Below are 12,006 nucleotides of genomic sequence, written 5' to 3' on the forward strand. Positions count from 1 at the left end.
TGAACAGGGACTCATACCTGTATATGCCTTCATCTACTAACAGAGCCAGTCGCATCTGCAGGGCCTCAGCCAACAGATCCCCTATCTGTCAGGGCCCTCAGTCTCTAAAAGGACATTCCCTATCTGTCAGGGCCCTCAGTCTCTAACAGGACATTCCCTATCTGATAGGACATCCCATCTCTAATAGGACATTCCCCATCTGATAGGACCCTCAGTCTCTAACAGGACATTCCCTATCTGATAGGGCCCTCAGTCTCTAACAGGACATTCCCTATCTGTCAGGGCCCTCAGTCTCTAAAAGGACATTCCCTATCTGTCAGGGCCCTCAGTCTCTAACAGGACATTCCCTATCTGATAGGGCCCTCAGTCTCTAACAGGACATTCCCTATCTGTCAGGGCCCTCAGTCTCTAACAGGACATTCCCTATCTGTCAGGGCCCTCAGTCTCTAACAGGACATTCCCTATCTGATAGGGCCCTCAGTCTCTAACAGGACATTCCCTATCTGTCAGGGCCCTCAGTCTCTAACAGGACATTCCCTATCTGATAGGACATCCCATCTCTAACAGGACATTCCCCATCTGATAGGACATCCCATCTCAACATAATCCAATATTTGCAGAATTCTCAAATCAACTTTCAGAAACATTCAGAGATTCTTAAATGTCGAAATGTTTGCATTTTGCTTCAAGAGCTTCAGGCTCCTGAGCTGACTCATCTTTTCAAAGGTCCTTCCTTGCTGAGGTAAAATCGTTCCAGCGGCTGAAGTCTTGTCATTAACACAACAGGCTTTTTAGGGAAGTTATATTTAAGACGCCCACTCACAGGTCAGTGTGCTGGCGTGGGGAAAAAAATGTATTGGGAGAAATTGAATGTAACCAGACAGTGTGTATTTAATGTACATGTTTACGAGAAACCCAGAAGTTATGTTAAGCAATTATGGTGGAATGCCTTCCATAAATACAGGTGAACTGAACAATGAGGGGAACACCGGGCAGAGTTCAGGGCCGGCCTGGCCGTAGTGCTGTGAACCTTCCAGACAAGCCCTCCAGAGCCAGATATGAGCGTCCGGACGCGAGGGCCCACCCAGGGCCCGTGTCTGGGCCTGACCTTCCCAAAGGGCCTTCGCTACTATGATAAGACCTGACAGGCTGGTCCACGTGTGACAAATGTGTGTACAATACAGAAACCAACAGGCCCTGATGCCAGTGCAGAATTTACCCTGAACTCAATTCCACCTCCGCTCCCGTGCTCTACCGAGAGAATTCAGCCTGTGAAAGTCTTTAGGAGTGGTTCACCATGCTGTTCTTAATGTTGTGGACGGTAGCAGCGAATAAGTCCTCTATTACTCATCTATAGATGACAGACGTCAGGATGGGCCAATAGCCACAGGTTTGTTGCCTGCAGTGTTTCTGAGGAGAACAAAAGGACTGAGAGCCTTTGTCTAACTGATTGTTCGTTTTTAAATCTGTAACCATGGAAATGGCCCTTCCGTTCTGCCACAGTTCACTGGGCGGAGCTTTACACTCAAACGCTTCACACACCCGTGACCGTCAAAAACCCACTGACAAGCACAAACAGCATTAATCCTTTAAGGTTAATTAAAGCGATTCAGATAAACACCGGCTACATGCAGATATTAAAAGATGCAGCTCTTCTGAACACGAAAACAACTCCAGTGATAACAACAGTATTATAATAACAGACTCATCTTTTCATTTCATTGGCTTGGAAAATTGGAAAAATGTGACAGAAGGAAAAACCCAAATTTATCCATGCCTATTTACAATGTTCACCTCCTCAGCTTGTGCTACATCCGTACATCCAGACGCAAACGACTACAGCACCAAATATCCGCTAACGACTTCCCTAACAGGAGGACGAATTAAACCACTTCTGCCAAGACGAGAATGAATCTCCACCCCACAGTACAGCTCTCATCCATCAGTGTAGCTACGACAAACGGCTAAAACAGGGGGGCAGTTCCTGAAGGGCCAGTGTGTGTGTGTTTGTGTGTGTGTGTGTGTGTGTGCTGGTTTTAGTTTCTACATGTTATGCAGGCTTAATGTCCTGATGGTAGGAACAGAGAAGTTCACATAAAACACACATCATGAGCTGCTGCCCAGACCCCCTCCCCCCCGGGGCTGGAGCCTCACCTGCCGGGTGAAGTCCCGGAAGCAGACGACAGGCCCGTTGTAGAACAGGGGGTGGTAGAAGGTGTAGGCCGTGAGCCAGCCGAAGCGCGCGAGTCCTCCAGCCTCCAGGGGGCGCCAGGCGTGCTCCAGGCTGAAGCTGATGGAGCGCAGACAGCAGACCGCGATGGCGCAGTACAGCAGGTAGTACTCCGCCTCCGTCTCAAACCAGCTCCTCTACCAGCCGGGAGGAAGAACAGCGCAGTCTGAGCGCAGTCTGAGCACAGTCTGAGCACAGTCTGAGCACAGTCTGAGTGCAGGTCTGTCCAATAAGGGCTCAGAAACTTTAAAGAACATTAAAGGACTCATTTAAATGTATTAACTTCACTCTGTGTTTATCTCACAGGTGCAAAAGGGGCACTAAGCTCACAACCCTGGGGGACAACATGCTTATCACAGCAGGAACACACAGAGAAAAGAGAAATATAGAAAGGAAACTGACAAAAAAAGAAAGTACTATTATTAAAAACAACATTATAGGACTTAGCACCAACAGAGGTAAAATGTCACAGGTCATAAGAATAACTATCGACCTGAGCTGATATGTAAAATTTTATACTTTTTTTTTTAGTAAATAAATAGCTTGTGCATGATATAAACAAGCGTGTAGGAGGTTAATATAGCAGATTTCTCCACTCCAGGAAAACTTGGGCTTAAAATACCCAGCGCTTAGCGCAGGCTTACATAACGCAGCACAGCCTGTCACTGCCAGCTCCTCCTGCGTCTCAGATGAGCTCACACCTGCAGTGTTGGCCAACACTCTTCAGAGGAAAATAATAAATAAACTCCAAACAGGTCCCTCAGAGTCGCTGACTAAACCCCGCGTGAATCAAACGCTCAACGCCTGACTTTTCAGGAACGCTGAAAAGCCTGGTGGCTGACTGCAGCTCTCCAGCCCGACTCCTGTTCCTCACAGCATGGCTCCAAAATTCGCTCATGACTCTGTACTCATGAGCGCGGTCTGGGAGGGCAGGCCGTGTGTGCTCTCTGAGAGTGAACACCAATCCCACCATGCATCTGGGGGGTGTACACCAATCCCACCATGCATCTGGGGGGTGTACACCAATCCCGCCATGGATCTGGGGAGCGTACACCAATCCCACCATGCATCGGGGTGTACACCAATCCCACCATGCACCTGGGGAGCGTACACCAATCCCACCATGCATCTGGGGGGTGTACACCAATCCCGCTGAGTGGCTGCGGGTTCGATGCCCCGCCATGCACCTTCCACACCGGTTACCACCTTCACCACCAACGTTAAATACATAAGAAGGCTGTCCAATCAGAAGACAGGGCTGTCTGCTTTCGTTTCAAAAAAACTCAATCAATCCGTCAGTCTGGCACATGGAAGGAGGGATGTGGAGAAGGACCTACAAATACACGTCTGAGTTCACACATGGAGCCCAGAAAGAGATGGAGGGAGAGAGAGATACAGGAGAAAAGAGGGGACAGATAGAAAGAGAGAAAAAAGTACACAGTGGCAGGCTGTGAAAAGGGTGTAAGAACAATCGTTTGTATTGCGTTTCTTTTCCCATAATGCCACAGTCAAGACTTTGCAGAATCGCTGAGATCACTCTGTAATCGTGTTAGTCTCATTGAAGAGCAGGAAGACCTTGCAGCAGCGCTCAGCAGCGGTGGGACTGGGGATCTTTTAACGGCCGGACAAAACGCTGCACGTCCACAACTCATTCCACTACAGCCCTCTCGGCTACGGAAACGCATTACGGTCCAGACCACAGCAGGAAGCAGCAGCAGAAATAAAAGCCCATCTAAAAGTGCGCCGTAGAAAACCTGTCCGTTCCTCATTAATCATCAACCGCCTTCTGTAATGAAGCAGGTGAGAAAAAAACATCACAAAGCGCGCGGGTCTGATCGTCCACAATCACCCTCCGCCTGGGGCCGTGCGTTAAAACAGCAGCACTAGGGAGCGTAAAGAAAAGCGTGTTTTCATACACATGCAGGGAATCATCCACGCCAGAGGCAATCTATTCTAAAACGCTGTCAAGGCGCCAAATCATCAAGGCGCTGGCTCAGAAAATAAATTTAAAAAAAAGAAAACAATTAGTAGAGCACACTTCTCCCAGGCCCGAGTGTTATTAGCATTTAGCTTCAAATTAGCGCATGGCCGGAAATAGCAGCCAATATCCAGCTGCCATAAATTACAGAAAAATACAGCCAGCAGCACCAACAATACGCTCCAGCTCGGGGCCTAGAAGGGACTTAATCATTTTGTTCCATCAAAAATGACTGCGATTATCAAAAGGCAAAGATTATGCTCCCGTAAAATAAAAGCACATTTTACCAGACAATGTGTGTGTTTATAGACACACAGACTCACACACACACACACGCACACGCGCACACACACATACACACATAGTGGGATAAAACAGGAGGAAATAAATAATAAATACAAATACAACAGGGGAGACATCATTCCCCCTATAAGAAATGTTAGCATGTGCATTCATGCCTTTTGAAAATCCCAGTAGGTAGAAGAGAGGACAGCGCTACTGATTTAGCGCATGCTGCGATGCTGCAGCCACAGCACCAGAGCCACACCTGCAGTTTCACAGGGGCACCAGAGTTACATTACATTACATTACAGGCATTTAGCAGACGCTCTTATCCAGAGCGACTTACACAACTTTTACTTAGCACTTTACATTGTATCCATATACTGAAGCAATGCAGGTTAAGTACCTTGTTAAGTACCTTGCTCAAGGGTACAACGGCAGTGTCCTTACCCGGGATTCGAACCTGCGACCTTTCGGTTACAAGCGCAGTTCCTTACCCACTGCGCCACACTCCGTCCTGCTAGTTAGCGTGATGCTTTAGCAGCCACATTTACATGTTATAGTCATCCAGCGGGCCAATCACACAGCGTACCATATTTACATACGATCATTCATACAGCCGGATAATCAGCGCAGAAATCCAGGTTAGTGCCTTGCTCAGGGGTGCGAGTACAGGGCTCCACCGGGGGATACAGCAGACAAGCTGACGGGTTCGTGACAAGCTGACGGGTTCGTGATGTGCAGAAGCTGAGATGTAAAATGAACTGTAATTACATCACTTCTGCCAATCTGTGCAGGGCTGACTCAAATTAACCCCAAGTATTAAGTAATACATTATAATTCTCCCCAACTCTGCCCCAGTACTAATTTCAGGACACCCCCATAGATTGGCAGAAGCAATGTAATTAATTTATGTTTTAATAATACCTCATCCGGTTTCATGATATGCAGTATGAGTGAGAAAGAAACAGCGTGACATCCTTGTGCGTTTGTCTCCTCCTGACTTTGTAATTCATAAATTACAACTGATCAAAGAGAAGTTTGACAGTGGGGGCACACCCATTACCCCCCATTATCATGGTACTGTTAGCACCCCCCTGCCAAAAATAATAATAATAATCCTGAACAAAATGTCCTGCATGTTGCCCCCCCCCCCCACTCCACGCCCCCTCCAAAGTCAAAGTGAAATCTCTGTCCATGGAAATGGATGCTGAAAAAGCAGAAATGGCCTCCCCTCCACTTCTTAACATTTTTAGTCCCTGCGACCACAATCTCCCCGTCTAACGTCAGAGTGCATGTGTAATGGTGCATTTTTCACATGCTATTTGCAATAAAGCAAACTGAGAAGCTTGAGATTAATTTTTCCAGATAATTAGCTCGTTTATCTAGATCTTCTCAATATTTCATATCTATGACAGCAGTGGTAAATAAGTTATTTCAAATGGGTGGTAAAGTAATGCTTAATGTGACAGATCACTGATTTGTCTTATGATGCAATCAATTGCAATATTTATTTATTTTTCTTTTTTCCCTCCAGATGAAAGGCCTCATCAGAAGCTCACACAAACGCACGGTTGCCGTTTGCTGCTTTGATACCACCTGCCTTTTGAGCCCCTATCAGAAGCAGCCAGCTGAGATCAAAAAGTCTTCAGGCACAGAGGCTTCCAGAATAATCTCAGAAGAAATTTCAGACACACACAGACAATAGCTATGACACACAAGGGCACGTAAGCAGACACACAGACAGGCACACCTGTAGACTCACTGACACATGAAAGCTCAGGTGTACAGACACACAAACACAAATACACAGACATGCACACCTGTAGACTCACAGACACACAAACACATAGAGACAGAGATTCACAGAGACTCAAACTCAGAGACTCAGACACACAGAGACAGAGACTCAGAGACTCAGAGTCTCAGAGATTCAGAGACTCATACACACAGAGACTCAGAGATTCAGAGACTCAGAGACTCAGAGACACAGAGACAGAGTCTCAGAGACTCAGAGTCTCATACACACAGAGACTCAGAGATTCAGAGACTCAGAGATTCAGAGACACAGAGACACAGAGACTCACAGACTCAGAGATTCAGAGACACAGAGACTCAGAGATTCAGAGACACAGAGACTCACAGACTCAGAGGCACAGACACACAGAGACACAGACACACAGAGACTCGGAGATTCAGAGACTCAGAGACTCAGAGACTCACAGACTCACAGACTCACAGACTCAGATACGTGAGCTCACAGGTGCAGACAGACAGACTCTTGGACGGACACACAGACGGGCTCACCTGCAGCTCCTCCAGGCTGCCCAGGTACAGGGTGGCGAGCAGCAGCAGCGCACAGACCCAGGTGAGGGCGGGTCTGCGCAGGTGAGCCACGCCAAAGAACAAGCAGGTGTGCAGGAAGACCACGCCCACGCCCAGGGAGCCCAGCTCCGCCCAGGCCACCAGCAGGCCGTACACCGTCAGCACCGCCACCCGCCCCTGCAGAGGAGGGATCACATCAACCTCCACTCCTTCCACTTTCCCGCCACCCGACCCAGGAGAGGACGAGCTTGATCATTGCAGCCGCCGTCTCACTCTCTTACTGGCACATTCTCCCCACTACGTTATTCTGCTGCCAGTCCTATCACAGCAATAAGCTGAAACAGGATTAGCCACTGCGGCTTGTTTGCTTTATGGGGCGCTAGCTGGGTAGTTACGCAGCGCCAGCCAGCGCTAGCCGGGTAGTTCCGCAGTGGTAGCCAGCGCTAGCTGGGTAGTTCCGCAGCGCTAGCTGGGTAGTTCCGCAGCGCCAGCCAGCGCTAGCTGGGTAGTTCCGCAGCGCTAGCTGGGTAGTTCCGCAGCGCTAGCCAGCGCTAGCCGGGTAGTTCCGCAGCGCTAGCCAGCGCTAGCCGGGTAGTTCCGCAGCGCTAGCCAGCGCTAGCTGGGTAGTTCAGCAAAACAGGAGAACAGTGCCTTCTCCTGATACAGTACAGGTCTTACCCAAATATATAATAATAATATAATAGTGAATGTGAAATGTATGATCATTAAACTGTATCATATATTGTAATACAGTTTACAGTATCTGTAGTATCGAGTTGACAGTATAACATTATGTATGTATGTTACATATACAGCCAACCGTTTGCCGTGAATCTCTTACCCGAGGAATAAAGATGCTCGCCAGTCTCGAGATGACCGCATGGCCCAGGAAACTCCAGAGTAAACACTTCCTGGCCCATTCATTCCAGAAACTCCACTCAAAGTCAGTGGGGTCCTGAGAGAGAGGGGAAAAATGTCTGACACAACATCTATCAGAAAAAAAAACGTCTTTTAAAAAAATCCTGTAGAAACTGAATCAGCCAGCACTGGGTCAACTACATATTTGAAATAATATAAGTACATAGACACTGGCAAAATCTGAAAATACAAACCTTTGAGGATGTTCAACCACACATTACTCACAAAAACAACAAGAATTTCGCACAAATTCTCTGGTAAAAATAGAGTTTTTTAAAAACTGTAATCTGTAGGAATTTTATTGTGTCTAAAATGTTAATGCAGCCATTTCAGATAGCTATTTGACCCAGGTCTGTGTGTAGGAATGGGAATATAAGGCCAGTCTGTAACCTTTTTATATCCTGGAATGAGAAATCCTTCCTGCAATTCAAATTCTCGGTCCAGGCCTCCTTCGTACTCTGTAAAAATAAAAAACACAAGGTCCACAAGTTTTTTATTTTTTAAAGATATACTTTTTATTGAACCCTGTGGGTTGTCCTCTGCATTTTGACCCATCCTAGTTACTTAGGAGCAGTGGGCAGCCACAGTGCAGCGCCCGGGGACCAACTCCAGTTCTGAGGCCAATGTCTTGGTCAAGGGCACCTACAGGAGCGCACTTAACATGCATGCCTTTGAGTGTGGGAGGAAACCGGAGTGCCCGGAGTAAACCCACGCGAACACGGGGAGAACATGCAAACTCCACGCAGAGAGGATCCGGTCAGACCCGGAATCGAACCCGGAACCTCCTTCTTGCAAGGCAACAGTGCTAACCACTATGCCACCGTGCCCGCCCAGGTTAAGCACTGTTACCTGCCCCGGCCCCCCCCCCACCCTCAAGGAAATAACAGATTTCAATATATTGAATATATATTTAAATATCACACTTCACAAACGTATGGAAAACTTACAAATTAATGACATGATCTATTCTGACTTGAAACTATCGGAGAGAAAATCCATCATATCTTAAAAGTGTATGTTCATTAACATATTAATGAGACGTTTTAACATCTAGTGGTGCTGACTGCGCATGTTTTTCCAAAGAGTTTCAAATGAATTCAATCAATCAATCAATCATTAACCCATCGATCATCGCGCGCTCTCAGTGGTGTGTCCTAGCAACACTTCAACACATCCCTCTCCTTTCAGTCAGGGAACACCTTTAATATGTCAAACTGTGGTCTGACATTTTAAAAGGACAAATCCCCGCTCCTCAGTACAAACAAAGCAGACCGAACACAGTGACACCTGTCCTACACCATGAGAACAAGAGCGGGAAATTACAGCGAATCAAATAATAGCACTAAAGAAGAAGGTCATGAGCAAAGAACTCCCTGTGTCAAAACAGGGCCTGCTTTCTAACCCCTGTCCACTTCCACAACACAGACCCTCACCCCCTCCATCTGCAGCTCTGCAAATATATTACAGCTGGACAGCTAGACTGGAGGAGGGCGTAGAGATGGTGTAACATGAGTAGAGATGGTGTAACAGGAGTAGAGATGGTTTAACATGAGTAGAGATGGTGTAACGTTACTTTTTTCAACAACGTGCTACATTGAACTAGGGCTTTTGTGTATCAACTGAAAAAACACACACACAGTTTTAGTGTTGTGGTTGAGACACCAAAGTGCGGCCAGTCAGAAGCCATTTTGTAAACAAAGTGCTTTACTTCGAAGGCACATTCAAGTGCGGACACAAGGACATGTACACTAAGAGCACTGAAATGAATGAAAAGCCTATTTATTCAGCAGAATGACTGAAGGAATATCTTTGTTTGATCTATCCCTCTGCTAAGTGGCTTCCAAGCTTCCAAAGGAGACTGAAGACAGACCTCTCCTGACTGCTCTCTTCCCATCCTCTTCCCTAAGCACACCCATCTTCAGTAATTCAGTTTACGCCATTTTAATGGCTTTGCCTTTATTACGTTACTATGGATCTTTCCTGTATGTATTCAGTGCTTGTATTTTGGTTCTCGGGTAGCACAGTTCATTTGTATTAATGCTTTAGTGTTGCAGCAAATACACTCGCTGGTCTGGGAACGTTAGGTCTGGCAGTAAAGCTTCCATAAATCAAATGAATGCAACTACAGTCTCCCTGGATAAGAACACGTGCCAAGTGAAAGCATGTAATGCAAGGTAATTCATCTTATGAACTGGCCTAGAGGACAAGGTCTACACACCTGTTCAAGGAAACTGCACTTGAGGTTATGACATCACATCAGGCATTGCTTAATTACAAGGCGCCGTTCCCCAAAGTAACACCCTCACAAGCTGCCACCTTAAAATGAACATTCTGGAACCCTGGCACGTTCTGGAGGCTTGATGGACGTGACGCGGTAGCTGGAACGCTGCAGTTTGATTTTAAATCTGCCTGTTCTTTAGCGATCTCCATGTGCCAGAGATGGAGGGAGACAGAGAGAGACAGAGAGAGAGAGGGAGGGAGAGGGAGAGAGACAGAGAGGAGACAGAGGAGAGAGATAGAGGGAGAGGGAGATGGAGACAGAGGGAGAGAGAGAGAGATAGAGGGAGTGAGAGAGAGAGAGAGACAGAGGGAGTGAGATGGAGTGTGAGGGAGAGAGACAGAGAGAGAGAGAGAGAGGGAGACAGAGAGAGACAGAGGGAGATTGAGAGAGACAGAGAGAGACAGAGGGAGGGAGAGAGACAGAGGGAGACAGAGGGAGTGAGAGGGAGAGAGACAGAGGGAGTGAGAGAGAGACAGAGAGAGAGAGAGGGCGGCAGCCAGGCTGTGCAGTCAGAGACGGGGCCTGAGCTGACAGCCGTCGGGGAATCCCTCTGTGTGTCTGCAGATTCGCCCTGAACGATCCCGCTGCTCTGCATTGCAGTGTCAGCTGACCCCCCCCCCCCCCACACCGCACCCCCAGGCCACGCCCTCTCTTCCTTCCCGAGACTGTCCCCTCATCCCCCCAAACAGAAAGCCTTCCTGCATGGTGCAGTGGAGTGGAAACTTACTGCAGCACCATCGACACACCCTCAGACACCAGTGCTGCAAGCAACGATGCCACAGCTCCCCCTGCTGGAGGTAAACAGCAACAGCATGGCACTGCTTGCTTGTTTATTTGTTTTTTTAATCCGTTTGGATTTAGCGTTAGTGAGTTAACACTCACGTGAAAGAAAGTCCCACTTAGGCAAGGGGCGTGTGTGACAGATGCGTGGAGCGTCTGTCTCGATCACAATTTAATTTGACCGCTTGACATAATCTCTCTTCTTTTCTTCATCAAAACCTTTCAGCAGGAAAATGTTTCACGTCAGACAAAAACAGCAGCTAAGTGCAGAACAAAAAAACAACTGGATCTGCGGGGTCCAAATGAGGCCCTGCGATGCGAGAGATGATGTGATGTGATTGATGTGTTCACACTGATGCGATTGATGTGTTCACACTGATGCGATTGATGTGTTCACACTGATGTGATTGATGTGTTCACACTGATGTGACTGATGTGTTCACGCTGATGCGATAAATGCATTCACACTGATGTGATTGATGTGCTCTCACTGATGTGATTGATGTGTTCACACTGATGTTTGCCAGTAAATTAATTAATTGGATTTCATAGAATGAGTCACTATGATCTACATCCTGCATCAGGCTGTATCAAGCCATCAAGTTACAAATCCATCAGCGGCCAGACTTTTCAGAAAAGTAAACCTGCTTATGGATGCATCCCTGGCAGCGGGAACATAAATCCAGCATGGGAGGTTTATGGATATTACAGATTTATTGGACTGCCTCGTCCAATTACTCTTTTTCTGTTAAATTATTTGCCTGATGTTCAAGCTGCTATCAGGTCTTAAATTGTGATTTGAGAAGCACGTTGACAGGGTTAGCAGACTTCTTTCCTGATGTTGGTTGGCAGGGGAGTTGTTTTTTTTTCCATTCATTTCTTTTTTTCCATTCAGACATTGGGTTTATTGAAAATAAAATAGTTCCTCTACGGTTTCTGCTCTGAGTTCACTAAAAAAAACCCCCAAATGATTCAGCCTGAACCACTTCAATCCTGTCCTGAGGTATCTCCACTGACCCCCCGACACACACTGCATTCACCTACTGACAGACAGACCCCCTCACCAAACACCCCCCTCTCCCCAAACCTTACTGAGCTTCACTCCTGTCCTGAGGGTACCCACTGACCCCCCATCACACACTGCATTCACCTACTGACAGACAAACCTCCTCACCAAGACCCCCCCTCCCCCCCAACCTTACTGAGCTTCAC

The 12,006-nt window shown here is 47.2% G+C and overlaps 1 protein-coding gene across 5 annotated transcripts in view; it reads right to left on the reverse strand.

Annotated features, from left to right (window-relative positions):
- Positions 1 to 12,006, reverse strand: part of hhat (hedgehog acyltransferase) — a 125,670-nt gene that overhangs the window by 85,617 nt on the left and 28,047 nt on the right. For all 5 annotated transcript variants that reach the window (XM_064317809.1, XM_064317810.1, XM_064317811.1 and 2 more), the window contains exons 3-6: positions 8,124 to 8,191; positions 7,657 to 7,770; positions 6,798 to 6,992; positions 2,155 to 2,367 (exon numbers count right to left, since the gene is read on the reverse strand). In XM_064317809.1, the coding sequence (XP_064173879.1) occupies positions 2,155 to 2,367; positions 6,798 to 6,992; positions 7,657 to 7,770; positions 8,124 to 8,191 (590 nt within the window). The remainder of the gene's footprint in view (positions 1 to 2,154; positions 2,368 to 6,797; positions 6,993 to 7,656; positions 7,771 to 8,123; positions 8,192 to 12,006) is intronic.

The sequence above is a fragment of the Anguilla rostrata genome, chromosome 18, assembly GCF_018555375.3.
Source record: "Anguilla rostrata isolate EN2019 chromosome 18, ASM1855537v3, whole genome shotgun sequence".
Taxonomy (NCBI): Eukaryota; Metazoa; Chordata; class Actinopteri; order Anguilliformes; family Anguillidae; genus Anguilla; species Anguilla rostrata.